The sequence below is a fragment of the Piliocolobus tephrosceles genome, chromosome 5 (genome assembly GCF_002776525.5).
Source record: "Piliocolobus tephrosceles isolate RC106 chromosome 5, ASM277652v3, whole genome shotgun sequence".
NCBI classification, from domain to species: Eukaryota; Metazoa; Chordata; class Mammalia; order Primates; family Cercopithecidae; genus Piliocolobus; species Piliocolobus tephrosceles.
The window spans coordinates 63,153,674-63,170,323 of NC_045438.1; the positions used below are offsets into that span (position 1 = coordinate 63,153,674).

General features: G+C 43.7%; 1 protein-coding gene across 5 annotated transcripts in view; it reads right to left on the reverse strand.

Moving 5' to 3' along the window:
* Window positions 1-321: 321 nt before the first annotated feature.
* The window catches only part of ARMC2 (armadillo repeat containing 2), a 126,710-nt gene continuing 110,381 nt past the window's right edge, over window positions 322-16,650 (reverse strand). For 2 of the 5 annotated variants that reach the window (XM_023205973.2, XM_023205970.2), the window contains 5 exons: window positions 12,593-12,715; window positions 12,159-12,272; window positions 9,993-10,125; window positions 9,169-9,329; window positions 322-948 (listed from right to left, as the gene is read on the reverse strand). In XM_023205973.2, the coding sequence (XP_023061741.2) occupies window positions 791-948; window positions 9,169-9,329; window positions 9,993-10,125; window positions 12,159-12,272; window positions 12,593-12,715 (689 nt within the window). In that variant the 3' untranslated portion in view covers window positions 322-790. Of the gene's footprint in view, window positions 949-9,168; window positions 9,330-9,992; window positions 10,126-12,158; window positions 12,273-12,592; window positions 12,716-16,650 lie in introns of those variants that run through there. The other 3 variants (XM_023205971.2, XM_023205972.2, XR_002730380.2) reach the window with 3 other exon arrangements.

Here is a 16,650-nt window from a genome sequence, read left to right on the forward strand (position 1 = left end):
TAGATATTATTCCCATTTTACAGTTGAAGCTCTAGAAATTAAGTTACTTGCTCCAAAGGTAGCAGGGGAGAGTGTGGATTCAGATTCAGGTCTACCATTCACCTAAGCCTGCATTCTTTCTAATACATTACATCACCTGTCAAACACGGAGAGTTACAATTAGAAGGACTGTCTTAGTCCAGTCATTTTATTTCAAATGAAAAGATAACTCTCATTTTAATCTATTTTACTTATTTAATAAAGAACAAATGGCCCAAAGCAGTTTTCTTTAAGTTTTTCTGCTTACTCCTTCTCTTAATATGAGGACCAAAAAGGTACTGGTACCAAATGAGAACCCTTATTATTTGACGTAGTAAGAATTAGTATAGATCCTATGTTGTAACATGTTCCACTCATGTTGACTACCCTTCTTTCTATATAATCTAACAGCCTTCATTGCACAGTTCATTTAACTCATGAACACTTTAATTCCAAAATTGCTAAATCAAGATTTTAAGACTAGAACTAAATTGTTTAATAGAGAATAGAAGAAAAAGTCATTTACTTAAAAATGCATATATTTTCATCTTACATTTCTCATAACAGGAAATATAACATGTATATACATTTTTCCATAATACCTAACAAGAAGAAATGCTTATTTTTAAAAAATACTTCAGCTACTCACTAAAACCAGTTCTTGAAAAACTTTCCACGTTTGTTAATGCTGAAAAAAATGTTCACATTTGTTACCAGTTCTTAAGAATGAGGGAGACGTGACTTCCTGTTTCTACTGTTCATCTGCATCATGTTAGAAAGAGGGAAGGGGCAGGGGTTCTAGGAAGGTGTGATGTCTCTGAATTCGGTTGAGAAGCTGCTGTGCCACAGGTTTGAATTCTGTTTCCCAGTGGAGTTTGTGATAGTTTTTTAGGTCTGGATCAAAACTGCCATCCAGTGCTAGTTCTTCATCTGTATTAGAAAAATTTAAATTACAGCATTATTTAGAAATGTAATCCTATTGAATATCGTTTAATTTTGATGATATGAGTTAAACTCACCCTGGGTCACCCTTTAATACCAACGTAACACAAGATAGGATTTCAGAGAAGTTCTTTACTCTCTTCTGTTCTTTATGAATACATCATTTTATTTTATTTTTTATTTATTTTATTTTATCTTATCTTATCTTATTTTATTTTATTTTATTTTATTTGGAGAGGCAGGGTCTCCATGTATTGCCCAGGCTGGTCTCCAACTCCTGACCTCAAGCAATCCTCCCACTTTGACCTCCCTAAGTGCCAAAGTGCTGGGATTACAGGTGTGAGCTACCTTGCCAAGCCCATTACTTTACAATTAGTATATTTTGGTATCTTAATTTAAATGGGCAATATTTTTTTCAAAAGAAATCTGGCCAGGTGTGGTGGCTCATGCCTGTAATGCCAACACATTGGGAGCCTGAGGTAGGAGAATTGCTTGAGCCCAAGAGTTCAAGATTGGCCTGAGCAACACAGTGATAGCTCAGGAAAAAAAAAAAAAAATCAGAAGATTATCTGGGCATGGGGGCATGTGCCTGTGGTCCCAGCTACTCAAGAGGCTGAGGCCAGGAGGATTGCTTAAGCACGGGAGATTGAGGCTGCAGTGGGGCATGACTGTGCCACTGCCCTCCAGCCTAAGCGACCCAGCAAGACCCTGTCTCAAAAAATAAAAAATCCGAGATTGAACTGAACCTTTATTTCAACTAATTCCTTAGTTTTTTATATGTAAGTTTGTATCTAAAAGTTCGATCACAATTTCTCAGAATTACTTCCTTATGTGTACATAGAAAAGTTAATTACTTCAAAGGTTAGATACAAAAGGAATCAGCAAATCTTTTAGGAAAGTAGTTCAGTTAAATTTGACACTTTAAACTTTACTGAAACTCAGAATTTTGCTGGCTTCACAGCAGCAGGAAAGCAGTACTTTGGAAAGACAACCTTCCTCCCCGCTGCTCTCTCCGTAACTGACAACTAGGAGGCCCTGGGAATCCTAAGGAATATTAGAATCCCAGGTGAGCCCATGGATAATGCAGAAAAGGACTTGTAAGAATAAAATGCAAAAGTACAACTTTGATTTCTCATCCACGGGCATCCTGAATTCTGGGAACACCATATATTCAATCCAAGTAGGAAGATGAGGTTTCTGTGCTTATTGCCACAGCAATAAGGCCACTGTGGTTTCTGTGCTTATTGCCACAGCAATTTTATGCGTTGATGTTGAGCCTCACACCCTGTGTGACAGACTTCAGAAAAGTGCACTGACCTGCCAGTCAGATTAGCTCTGCCACTTCCTACATCTGTGACATGAGGCCAACTTCTTAAACGGTAACCACTAAATCCTAAGACAACCACAGATGTTGTCACTTACATTGCCAACTTTTTTTTTTTTTTTTTTTTTTTTGTGAGATGGAGTCACGCTGTGTCAGCCAGGCTGGAGTGCAGTGGTGCAATCTCGGCTCACTGTAACCTCTGAATCCCAGGTTCAAGCAATTCTTCTGCCTCAGCCTCTTAGAGCAGCTAGGATTACAGGCATGTGCCTCCACACCCGGCTAATTTTTGTCTTTTTAGTAGAGACAGAGTTTTACCATGTTGGCCCAGCTGGTCTCCAACTCCTGACCTCAAGTGATCCGCCCGCCTTGGCCTCCCAAAGTGCTGGGATTACAGGCTTGAGCCACTGCACCCAGCTGCCAACACTTTTTTATAAGGCCAATTAAAATCCTATTATAAAATGCTTCATGACTCTGTTGATACCAGATTTTCTATACTGAATATCTGTGTACATTCACTGTGTCCTTTGGCACTAGGGGTGTTAGTGTCACTACCCAAAATAAGATAAGGGAGTCTGGAATCCCAGTTTGTACCTTCCTCTCATCACAACCAAGTGGTCAACTATGCAGTTCTGAGATAAACTCTAGGCAGACACAAACACTTCGGCAAGGAGCTCCATAGAGACCCTGTAAGCAAACCTGGATCTCCCCACCCATGAGATAACTGGGCCCCGAGGGGAGGAGAATGCAGGCAGTGTTTGGTGCCTTCAAAGCTCTTCCTGTTTGGCTACTTCTGGACAAAAAGAGTCAGGTAGTCCCAGTGATTTCAGATTTCATTTCGTTTTTTTGAGACAGAGTCTACTCGGGAGTGCAATGGCGTGATCTCGGCTCATTGCAACCTCCATGTCCCAGATTCAAGTGATCCTTGTTTCTCAGCCTCCCAAGTAGCTGGGACTACAGGCATGTGCCACCAGGCCAAGCTAATTTTTTGTGTTTTTAGTAGAGATGGGGTTTTGCCATGTTGCCCAGGCTGGTCTCGAACTTCTGACCTCAGGTGATCCACCCACCTTGGCCTCCCAAAGTGCTGGGATTACAGGTGTGAGCCACCGCGCCCAGCCAGTGATTTCAGATTTCTAGACCATCTTCCTACTCACTGTTTTCCAGATTTTCTGAACATTAAACTTTTGTTGAAAAGTGAATTCTGCAATACAAAAATAAAATTCTGTTGTATAGAAAATGAATTCTGTTATATAGAAAATAAATTATGGGCTGGGTACAGTGGTTCACACCTATAATCCCATCACTTTGGGAGGCTGAGGCAGGTGGATCACCTGAGGTCAGGAGTGCGAGATCAGCCTCGCCAACATGATGAAACCCCATCTCTACTAAAAATACAAAAAATTAGCCAGGCATGGTGCTGGGCACCTGTAGTCCCGGCTACTTGGAAGGCTGAGGCAGGAGAATCACTTGAATCTAGGAGGCGGAGGTTACAGTGAGCCATGGTCATGCCACTGCACTCCAGCCTAGGCAACAGAGAGAGACTCTGTCTCAAAAAAATAATAATAATAAAAAAAGAAGGAAAGAAAGAAAATGAATTCTGTTGTAGAAGTCCTTCTTTCCCAAGCTGCTGGCGGCTGAGCAGTATGGCCTGGGCGTGTCATAGTCCCTTCTTCCTCCCAGGGCTTTGGTTGGATTTAGTGGCTTTAGCAAAATCTCTGTTGGGTGTGTGGCTTTTTAAAATCTAATGTCAAGACCATGTTACTTGTCTTGAGGTCCAGCCTATAGTTAATCCACCCACAAACCATATTAATTCTAAATTGGGTTAGACAAGATAACAAGAATAGCCAAACAGCTACAGGTAAGAGAAATGAGGTCTAAAGTTTCAAAGTAAATACAGTGACATACATTAAAAGTGCCATATCACATGGGGTATTAAATTTTGGAACTTGTACTGCAAAGAGTAGCAGAGGCTGATTGAGTAAAAATTTAGATCTATAGTTCAATGTTTTTTTTTTAAGAGACAGAGTCTCATTCTGTCACCCAGGCTGGAATGCAGTGGTGCAATCATAGCTCACTGTAGCCTAGAATTCCTGGGCTCAAGTGATCCTCCCACGTCAGTTGAGTGGCCAAGACTACAAACACAAACATCCAGCTAATTTTTTTACTTTTAGTCGAGATGGGGTCTTACTACGTCGCCCAAGCTGGTCTCAAACTCCTAGCCCCAAGTGATTCTCCCACCTCGGTCTCCCAAAGTGCTGGGATTACAGGCACGAGCCATTGTACTCAGTCTTTAATTCTTTTTAAGATTTGAATCATCATAAGTTAGAAACTGTGCTTCATAGTTAGTATTTTGCATCATGACTCTGTACACATATACCTACTTATATACAAATAAATGTTTCAAGTACAATATTTGTCCTTACTACATGTAATATATTGTGATATTTTCTTTCTTTGTTAATTCATTTTTTAAAGATGCTGGCCACAACCAACTAAATTGATTTCCTAACCTGCAGTGTGAAAAGTGCTTATTTAGATAACCAATCATTCTTAAGCTTTCTTTAGGCACAGCATGCTTCCAAATACTAAAATTTGGGGCAAAGTATTAGAAAGGATTAAAAGACCTTACAATAATCAATGATCATTACAACACAATCATCATTAGAAGTTTTTGTCCTGTAGCATCTATAAAAGCTTTCTTTACTCACTACACTATTTCCTAGCTAGCTGTTCAGCAGCAGGTGGCTGTTTAAGGGATTTATCATTGCCCTGACCATTCTCTTATAAGGTAAAGTTGTCGAATGTTCTTGAAGCACCTGATAGCTCTTCAGCATAGGTTGACATGAGCCTCCAACTTGAACGTGGGGCCCCACTCTACCCTTGTCACAAAACCTAAGTGCCCACTGCCACATAACTTATGATGAACATACCACAGCCTAGCGTACTTCCCATTTGCAACAATAAACTGCACACATGGTCATCAGGTGCCAGCTCCCCGCAGAGGGGCTCACGGTAGACTGCAGTGCTCAGTATACCACTAAGAACTTCAGCATCAACACACTGCTTATGAGCTCATAAGACATGACTGGAATATAGTGGGAAGTTTCAGACCACATTCTTTTAAAGCCACTTTCCAGAAAGACTGTCAACATTCCAACGATGTTGAGACATTACTTCTCCCTTTTTTCTAGTCACTTGGCAAGAAAAAGTTAGGTAACTTACATTACTATAGAAATTGCCATACCAGTATTTCCAAAAACAGTGCTCATACTTCAACATGGGCCTCGGTAATTTAATAGCTCATCCTGTTTCCAAAATGACCTGTTTTTTGTTTTTTGTTGTTGTTTTGTGTTTTTTAGCTATCTTTGTAAAAGATTTGAAATGCAAATATACTCTCACCCACATGCCCATTTCACTTGCAGCAGTCCCACTGCCCAGACACAACCACGACCCTGTCAGAAGTCAGGCTCTGAGTGTCCACTGCCAAGAGAAAAGCACAGCCTAGCACCCAGCCCATGAGGCCCAGTCCCCATGGTTCGTGAAGAGGAGCTCTCGATCACGTGAGAAACCTGGGATGCATTGCACAGTGACTTGGCTCCCTGAGTGAGCTGTTTATTTGCTGTTATCCATGCCACAGTCTCCCAGCAAGGGTGGGGAGGAGTAAGGGTGTTCTAGGTAACACAGGGCTAGTTGGTTGTTTTCGGATGGAAAGTCCTGCCTTTGCTACAGTATGACTTCAGGCAAGCCACTTAACTGTCCTAAAACCTACTTTCCTTATCTGTCACCTAGCTGATGGCCTCAGAGAGATCTTTCAAAAATAAAATAAACATGCTTTTAAAGGGATATAGCACTATTGAAACAAGGTACTACCATTGGTAGCCAATCCACATGCTGCTATCAAGTACCTTCTTTGTATGAGGCAATACCGTTTCCCTAAGGTGGTTCAGTTGGAAAGGGGAAATACAACTCAAAAAATAATAATACAGGATAATTACAGGACAAGTTACACAATTCATGATTGATTGCTATATAAGAAGTCTAGATTTCCTATGACTAGACTACGACTGTGGGCTTGAGAAGCTATGTGGGAAGGGCCTGCACCTGGATAGGCAGATTGGGATGGGCAGGTAGGAAATGAAAGAGAACATGTGCAAAGGCACAGAGGCAGGAGAAGCACGACCAGAAGCCCAATTTGGCTACAGAAAAGTTGGGAATAGACCACAGTCAGCCCTTCGCATCCACGGGCCACACGTCCACAGGTTCAACCAACCACAGATAGAGAATATTTGAAACAACAACAATAAAAAGAATACAAATAAAAATCACATTACGACAACCATTTACATAGCGTTCACATTGTAGGTATTATAAGTAGTCTAGAGATGGCTTAACATGTGCAGGAAGATGTGTGTAGGTGAAATGCCGATTCTATGCCATTTTATATCAGACACTTGGGCATCTGTGTTGGTATCCGAGGGAGGCCCTGAAACCAATCCCCCCCAGATACCAAGAGGTGACTGTAACAGGCAGCAGGGCCCACTGAAATGAAGTGCCTTCCAGGTACACTGCCCCTGCTGAGAAGCCAGCCATGCCCACACCTCCTTCTGATCCATCTTTGTGCCACACGGCCCCACAGTCCCACCATCCTTGTTATTTATGGCTGATTGCCGCAGACTTGGGTAACAAAGGAAACCACACATAGCCTGTCACCGGGTAGCTGCTGCCTACGCAGGAAAGCCCTGGGCCACAGGACAGTGACTCACTGAGCCAATCCTATCTTCTCCCTGAGTGGGTGACATAGGAAAGTGCCCTGGCAACAGACACACACAGGCAGGGCAGCAAGTGGAAGCCTGGAGGTAGCTGAAGCCATGATCTAGAAGGAGCCTAGAGGGAGTAAGTGGGGAGAAAATTCTTTCCCTAACAGCGGACACAATACAGCTGCGTCTCCAGAATGGTGGAGCCCAGGGGGCGGAGCTCATGACGCCAGCAGCTGAGGGGTCACCTGGGACTCCCGGCTCCTGACTGGCTGTCTGGGAGGCTTTGAGCAGTGTCTTGTTTCCTGGCTTCTTTCTTGTCTGTACACTCTTCCCTTAAGCTCCTTTGCTAACGAGAGCTAGGGCTCTCAATCCTAGCTATTATCAGACTCACCTGTGGAACTCTGAACACAGATTCTCAGCCTCATCCCAGAGCTTCTGAATCAGAATTCCTAGGGCTGGGGCCAGGAAGCTGTTTCCGGTTTTTTGGGGTTTTTAACTCCACAGCTGATTTCAATGCTCTACCACCATCGAGAACTGAATTAAGGCAAGCAACCTGAACGTGCACTTCTGCTTCCTACAACCTGAGACAGTTTAATGCTCATGGAGCCAACTGTGAAGCTCAATGATTAAAAGAAGATGCTCAATTTTTTTCCTTATTGTGTTTTAAAACACATATACAAAATTATATTTACCTGGAAAAACCAAATTTCACATCGACCTAGCACACCCAATTCTTTCAAACAACTCCTGAGTTCCAGTTCCCGTTTAGTAGCATAGTGTTACAACACTTAAGAGTTTCCAGAGCACGTCAGCCACCTTCTGAGGACTTGCTATGTGGCAGGCACTGTGTTAGGCTCTTTGTACACATCTGCTCATTTATCACCCTGCAAGCTGGACATTAATTATCCTCATCTTGGAGATGATAAAATATCATTTTGGAGCAGCTGAGAATCTGTTTTTAAAAGTTCCACAAGTGAGTCTGCTATGCAGCTAGGATTGGGAGCCTCTGCTCTGGTTGGTGAAGGAGTGTAAACGAAAGGTGTCAAGCTTTCTCAGGTTGAGGAGAAGTTGAACTCAAACTTTAAAAACGCAGCACCTATGGCTTCTGAGTGACCTTGAGCCTTTCCACATGGCCTCCCAGATCCAGTATGGTGGCTGGGCAGTGATGGGTACATCTCCTCTATTTGGGAAAAAGGATTATTAAAAACACTCATTTACTGACCCAAATCACTGTTTTTAGAATTAACCCAGGATGAAAAAAAAATTATTCTAAAATTATAAAAAATTTTTAAATGTAAAAAATGATCCTGGCCAGGCAAGGTGGTTCCCACCAGCAATCCCAGCACTTCGGGAGGCTGAGGTGGGAGCATCGCTTGAGCCCAGGAGTTTGACACCAGCCTGGGTAACATAGTAAGACCTCATCTCTACAAAAAAAATTTTATTTTAATTATCTGCGCATGGTGGTGTGTGTCTGTAGTCCCAGCTACTTGGGAGGCAGAGGCAGGAGGATCACTTGAGCCCAGGAGTTTAGGGCTGCAGAAAGCAGTGATCGCGCCACTGCATTCCATCCTGGGTGACAGAGCAACAAGAAAAGAAAGAAACAATCTTCTTTCCTTTGATTTGTATCAGTGATTTCCTTCCTTTCAAGGATATAAACCCCATTGTAATGCCAAATAGTCTCACAGGCCCTCACCCACATGACAATTAATGTAGCTAATTAAAATGTACAGCTTTCATTTAAAAGCATGACTTAATTGAGTAGCTTTTAGCCATTTTTAGCCCTATTTTCTCAATTACAACAGTGTCTATATGCTTTTGAACAAGAGAAATACATTTATGCTGAGGTCTTATATTTATGCACTTTAGAGAAAATGCAAAAAAAAAAAAAAAAAAAAGCCACAGAAGAAATCATGATTGTATCTAATGAGTTGAAAGTCCTTCTGTCCCCATCGTAAATAGCATTCAGCCTCTTCAGATAGTTCCAAATTATAATAATCTTTAACATACTCTTGTTGCTTATAGAAGTACAGTCACCCAAATGCATACTAATATTTATCTGAACAGGTCACAGAAAAAAACTATCTCACACTCTGATAAAACTCACAGACTCATCATAGTCAAGAGCCTTACCTAAAAATGATGAGAGCAGGAGTAAGAGTGTGTTGGTGTCTTCATTTCCAAAACATGACGAAGCATTAGTGATGTTTTCACTGAAGTTCCATAGAGTTTTACAAACCAAGCAGGCCAGCTGCCAATCAGTAGGACCAAAATCTCTTAAACAATCCACTAACCTAGTAAAGTTCAAAGTGAGAAGTTATTAGGTCAGAATCTGTCTTTAATATTGTTAGCATGATTATCCTTCTGTGATACGTAAGTATAATCCAGAGATCACTTAAAATAATTCCTTATCTATAAAATTAAGTGGTTACAAAGTAGCAATAATCTACTTCTGCACCTTTTTTTTTTTTTTTTTTTTTTTTTTTGAGACAGTCTCACTCTGTTGCCCAGGCTGAAGTGCAGTGGCACGATCTCAGCTCACTGCAACCTCCACTTACTGCAACCTCCGCCTCCCGGATTCAAGCAATTCTCGTGCCTCAGCCTCCCAAGTAGCTGGGATTACAGGCATGCGCTACCACGCCCGGCTAATTTTTGTCTTTTCAGTAGAGACGGGATTTCACCATGTTGGCCAGGCTGCTCTCGAACTCCCGGCCTCAAGTGATTCGCCCACCTCGACCTCCCAAAATGCTGGGATTACAGGCGTGAGCCACCACGCCCGGCCTATTTCTACACCATTTTAAGTATCCAGTGGAATCTAAACTCCCTCTTCAGCCTCAGCTTAGGGGCTTCCCAATGTTGAAATCCCTTTGCCCCACAGGAATGATGAGAGGACCCAAGCTCCCGAGAACACAATGTCCTTCAAATCCCAAGTCAGTACCCTACACCTGGAAACTTACTTCTTAATGCCACCTCCTTCTTTCAGGATGACACGCTTGTCTTTATCCACAGTGAGATTGAGGAGAACACCACAGGCAGAAAAGCAGATATCCTGATGCTGAGCATCCAGCAGCGCCATCATGAACCTGTGGACTACGAGGGAAGAGTGCAAATGCAGCCCAGTAAAAGCCCAGGGTTCCCAGCTGTCTCTTGTTTTACAGATGGTACCGGGGAAATGGGGAGTGGTTTGCAAACCCAGAATCCCTGTTAAGGGACTTAACTCATTCTTCCTAAGGCTTTATCCATCACCCGGCAGTGGGTTCTCCAATACCCACCATTCCCAGAGCCGGCTCCCCCAATCCCCAGATACTGCAACACCTGACCCAGGCAGCAGCTGCTTCTCCACGGCAGTAAAAGAGTCCCTGCTGGTGGACGCGAGGGAGCACAGGTGACACTCATCTAACTGCCAGTTGTTCTCAAGGGCTTTCCTGAACCTCCAGCAGCAACTGTCTTTAAATACACAGTCCTGGAGCGGGGAGCTGGCTTCTTGTAGGATCATTCCTGAAGTCTCCCAGGGCCATGTGTAAGACTCAGACTGCTGAAAACCAACCTGTGGCAAGGCAGGCCTTCCAGTGTAGGGACATCTCAGGGCAGCACAGGCTCCCGCCTCCGGGGAATCATTTTCCCTTACTCCTAGGAAATGCAACTGGGAACCAATTGTCCTGTTTTCTCATCCCTCAGCAGATGCTGAGCAAAGGGTTGGGGAAGAGTGAGTAAAGTGTGCATTCTGCCTCCTCCCACGGTGCATGCACCTGAGAGGGGCTGCCCTTTTCTAGCCCCGGCCCTGTCGACTGGGTTGGGCAGTGAGCTTGGCAGAGGCAACATCACATACATATGTGCTCTTAAGAAGCTAAAGACTGCCCAGCAAAATGTGCAGTTATCTGTAGGTAGTGAGAGATGGGCATGGTTTGCTGCTGCTGCTTTTTGTATCTGTATTATTGAAATTTTCCATTATGAACATGGAAGTTATGTTTTTAAAATTATTATTAATACATGAAATATTTGAGACAAAGAGTCAAAGTATACTAATATTTGAGACATGCAAAAATATTAGAGACATACAAAGGGTATAAACATGTGGGTACTTGCCACTCAGTTTAAGAAATAAAACATTACATTCCAAACAACATGGACATAATAAATATAAACAATTCTTATTTGTTGATAATAAATAACATTATAGGTCTAATGATAATCTTTGGACATCCCTTTCCTTCCAAAGGTGAATGCTGTCCTTTTTTAATTTTTAATTTTTATCTTTTAGAGGTAGGTTCTTACTCTGTCTCCCAGCCTGGAGGGCAGTAGCACAATCATGGCTCACTGCAGCCTCAAACTTCTGGGCTCAACTGATCCTCCTGCCTCAGCCTCCCAAGTAGCTGGGACTACAGGCATGTGCCACCATGTCTGGCTAATTTTTGATTTTTGCAGAGACAGTATCTCACTATGTTACCCAGGTTTATCTCAAACTCGTGCCCTCGAGCAATCCTCCCACCTTAGCCTCCCAAGGTGCTGGTATTGTAGGGTTGAACCACTGGACCCAGCCTGAACTCTGTCTTAAACTGGAGTTTACTATTTCCAATTACTATTTATACTGTATAGCATCACTACATGAATAGCTATGCAGAAGCAATACCCAAGATAGTTTTGTACGTTTTAAAACTTATATTCATGGCATTCCTCTGTATATATCCTCCTATTGTTTTTGAATGCTAGAGAACATTTTATTGTGTGAATATACCATAATGAATTTGTCCTCTTGTCTGTTGAGGGACATTTAGGTTGTTTCTACTTTTTGCTATTATAAGCAAAATGTAATAGACATTCTAGTACATAAAAGAGAATGTCTTCTTGAGAATATGCCCCCAGACAGAAGTGATGACTCAAAATTCACTGTTTCTGTTAGACATACACACACCCCATCTTGGAGCACAGAAGGCCATTCACAAGGGAGAGAGGAATACTGCCTAGGTCCATCTTGGCATCCTGAGCCAGGAGCCTTAAACAAGGAGCTCTACAAATCTCAAAGCAGAAACAAGTATAACACTGTAATGACTCAAGCTCCAAAACCACTCCGCTGATTATTGGCAAGAAGTGAATGTTTATGAATTCTAGTGTCATTAACTCACCATTGTTCTGCACAATGAAATCGCAGACATCACGGTCCTGGGAGAGATTGCCGAAAACACGTACAGCCTCCAGGATTCCATCCATGTTGTTACTGACAAGAAGCTTTAAGAGCACTGGATTTGGTGACCAGAGAAATTAAATCAGTGAATTTAAGTTTTAACTTAAACGTTAATGGAAATCAACATCATACTAAATACTGATAATTTTAAAATAATAAAATACAAACTGTAAGGGACTTTAGTAAGAACTAAGAAACTAATTTTTTCCATTTCTAGTTTCCCCATATTCTAATTTCTTAGAATTATCAGGTTCTAAGTAAGACATTTTTGTACCAGAAGGCAGAAGATAGTCATGTCTCCAGCTCTGTGTTTAGTTAATAAAATCGAAACCTCAAATGAGCACTCATTTATCCAAATCCAACTCTGAACCTTACATTCAGCAATATATAGCTTTTTGTCTTGAATTATGGAATTCTTCACTTGGTAGTAAGATAAATTGTTGATTGTCGCTGTAGCATTGATCACCAGCTCCTCACAATCATCAAGTGACTTGTATTCTGAAATGAAGTGAGGATAAGGGAGTCAAAGACCCATTGCAGGAGTAGACCCAAGCACATTGTAACTACAGCAACAGCAGGGCCAGGAGCAGGCTGCTGTCACGGCAGGGTCCCTACAAAGGCCCTGGAGAGGCAGCTTTACCACTTGATTTCCCCCGACTCTTCCTGCACGGAAATGCCCCAAATACAAGGGCCAGCTCCTGGCCAGAGCGGAGAGCATACTGTCAACTCAATCCTTGCAGCCAGGAGGTTTGGAAAAGCCCGGCTGATATGGGCTCTGTGTCTGAAGTAAAGCAAAGGGGCCAACATGGCAGTGAGCGGAGCCATCTCTATTCCCGCCTGTTTTCTGGGTTTTCGGGCTCTCCCAGGGGCTCCTCCCTGGAGTCTTTGCCCTACTTCCCACACCGCCTCCTAACGGAATGGCCCTGAGGTCATGATCTGTTAGTGACTATGAACTCTAGAAGACACCTCTGGCCTCGTCTACCATCCCCCTAATTCATCTCTCAGCACTTGCTGGCTTCCCTTCTTCCACTTTTGCCTCCCTAAATCTATTCTCAACACAGTTATCCTTTAAAAGCAAGTCAGTTAATGCCACCCACCTCATAACCCATGAAGAGTCCACGTTGTCTGGTCTACAAGACCTACCTGGCAGCTCCAGGCCTTACCTCTCTGGCCTCATTTGCTCCTCCTACTCCCAGACCCCCAGGGTCAACCACAGCAGCTTCTGGCCTCTTGGAATATGCCAGCATGCCCCTGCCTGAGAATCCGTGCACTGCTGAACTTTCTTCTGGAACATACTCTCCTCCCAGTTAGCCACTTGGCTCACTCCTTACGTCCTCCCAGCAGTCACTTAAAGGCCGCCTTGTTGGACATACTTTCCGTAACCTCCCTATTTAAAATAGCACCTGTTCTCTTTTCTCTCACCCTGCTTTAATTTTCTCCATAGCACATATGACCACCTGATGTTATATACGTGTTTAATGTTTGTCTTTCAGCCCTAAAATGTCAGCTCCCTGAGGCCTAGGGATGTGTCTGTTTTATTCATGGCTGCATTCCCAGCTTCTAGAACAGTGCCTAGCACATAGTGAGTGCTGGATGCAAGAATAATTAATCCTCTAGCTTAGCACATAAGGCCCTTAGTGGTTTTTGTCTCTGCCTCCCACTCAGTCTCCAGACTCATCTGTTGACGTTTCTGGCCACAGTGTGGGGAGGAGCAGAGGCAGGGCTGCAGCTGGGAGTGGTCCCAGTGACCTCAACATAGCATGGACATGGGCGATGGCAGAGATGTGGCAGAGTAGAGACTGTGCTTGGCAGAGACTGGATGGGGTGTGAGGGGGAGGAATCACCTGGGTGCACATAACTGGGTAGATGCCTGAATTAAGGGCACAGGAAGAGGGCCAAGTTCAGGGACAGGTCATGAGTTCAGCTTCAGATATGCTGAGGTGCTTCTGAAGCACCCCCAGGAGAGGAGGGGTAGGCAGTTGGATATAAGACTCGGGCAATCAGACTGGCCTGAGCAACACTGCAAAATCCTGTCTTTACAAAAAATTAGCCAGGCGTGGTGGCACGCGCTTGTAATTCCAGCACTTTGGGAGGCCGAGGTGGGCGGATCACTTGAGGTCAGGAGTATGAGAGCAGCCTGGCCAATATGGTGAAACCTCATCTCCACTAAAAAGACAACAATTAGCCCGGCGTGATGGCGCAAGCCTGTAATCCCAGGTACTTGGGAGGCTGAGGCAGAGAATTGCTTGAACCTGGGAGACAGAGGTTGCAGTGAGCCAAGATTGCACCACTGCACTGCAGCCTGAGTGACAGACGGAGACCCCATCTCCTGTATGAAACCGAAGTTTTTCCTCGGGGAGCAAGCAGGGCGGCTATGAGCTGAGGAAGAGGACTGTGCTTATTCTTAAATTCTCTGACTTAAGTACCACCCCCTTTGGCTGTCTTTCCCTGTTCATTAAAGAGAACAGCCTTTTTATAAATTACTATGTTGAAAGGAAAGCTCAGTCATTTGTAGGCTGCGGAAGACATAGACTGTTCCTTCCGCCAGGGGCCCCTCCCGCTAGAGCAGCCAGCATAGGCCCAGTACCTGGTAGACACTTAATGGATACTTGGAAAAAGAATAAATAAAGACCTGACTTCCTGTGTTTTAGTTTAAGTATATAAAAAGGGAATAAGGAACTGAATTGTTTTGGTTATCAATATGGATTCTACTGTAAGGAAACATCCTAGGTATGGTAAAAGAAGGGACACAAGACCTCCAAAATTCTTCCCTCTTGCTTTGGCCATGACTCTGAAGCCAGAACCCTGTGCTTCCACTCACTGGCCGTGTGACCTTATTTAAGTTATTTAACCTCCCTGGGCCTCAGTTTCCTTGACTGTAAAGTGAGCATGATCATTGCACCTTCATTATAGAGTTGTTACAAAGTTTAAATGCATTCGAGGGTTTAAATGAATGCATGGCACATAGTGGGTGCTAAGTAGGTGCTTATTAAATGAACAGATGGGCCATCCAGAATGACAGCTCATGGGGAGTGGCTCAGGTGAATATCTAACTCTTGGGCAAAGGGTCTACAGCCCTGGTTTCCTCCAGCCCCAGACTGATGACACTAGGTCTTGGGCAGTGTTTGGGGATCTGTTTTATTTCTGTTGCCTTGGTAGGAGAATTCGTTAGCTTGTCCAGAAAATGCAGGGTAGCTCTTATGTGTCTAACCTCCCAAAGGACCACACGTTTGAGAAGCAGGAATGGTGTCTGGTACCTGGAACTAGAGGGTAGGTCCTCACAGCTGCTAAGCATTTATCATGAACAGCACCAGGCCCTTTACATGCATGTAACCCCCAGAAGTCAGCTACTAATAAGTTTTACATGCACTTACAAGAATTCACACCCACAATAATTAATTCTCGAAAGGTGCATCTGTCTCAGTTACCTTGGCCTGTCATAATAAAATACCATAAACTGGGTGGTTTGAGCCAACAGAAATTTATTTTCTCACAGTTACGGAGGCTGGAAGTCCAAGATCAGGGAGACTGTGTGGTCAGGCTCTGGTGTCTCTTCTTATAAGGGACCTAACTCCAGCATGAGGGCCCCACATCATGGACTTATCTAAACCTAATTATCTCCCAAAGGCCCCATCTCCAAATACCATCACATGGGGGTTAGGACTTCAAAGATAAATTTAGGGGTCAGATGAGAACACTGAGGTTTAGAGAAGTTCAATACCTCGCCTGACTTCATAGAGCACACATCTGAATCCAGGTCTATTTGACCCTACTATCCTACTCTTTCCACAGAACCCTGCTGAAGTCAAGGACTCAGTGTTGCTGAGTTCACATTGAAGCTAGTTGGGGCAATAGACTGCTTCTAAAAAAGTATGACAGAACCATCCTACCCTCTATAATTGACTCACGAATACAAGAAAATCTGGAATTTGGACTTGCCACTAAGTCAGCAAATCTGAGTCTGGTGGCATACTGAGAGGGTCAGTTCTTACTAGAAAACATTATTGATTTTTAAAAGACCCTCTGCAATGAGGCTGACCTCTCTAGGCAAGTCCTGGAGTACAAGCAACTCCCTGTGAAGGGTGCAGGGCTAGAGGGAGGTAGGAAGAAAGAAACCCAAGGGATGCCCTTCCCACGTGACTGGGCAAGGGGGCCATGCCACAAGAGCCATCAGGCTGGGAGGAGTGCTCAGCTCTGAGGGTAAACAGGACAGCAGCAACTCTGACTTCCGTCGGCACAACCAAGCCCTGGGCAGGCCCTTTCAATAGTCACAGTCACAGCCCAGCACTGGCCCTGCATTGCTCTAAGCTGCCAGGCCTGTCAGAGGGGGCAGGAGGCCTCTTCTGGAATGTGATCACCACTCCACACCGATGCAGATAAAACAGGTAGGAAATCCCCAGAGACCAGTGTAGAAAGGGCTTTGCAGGGCTCAG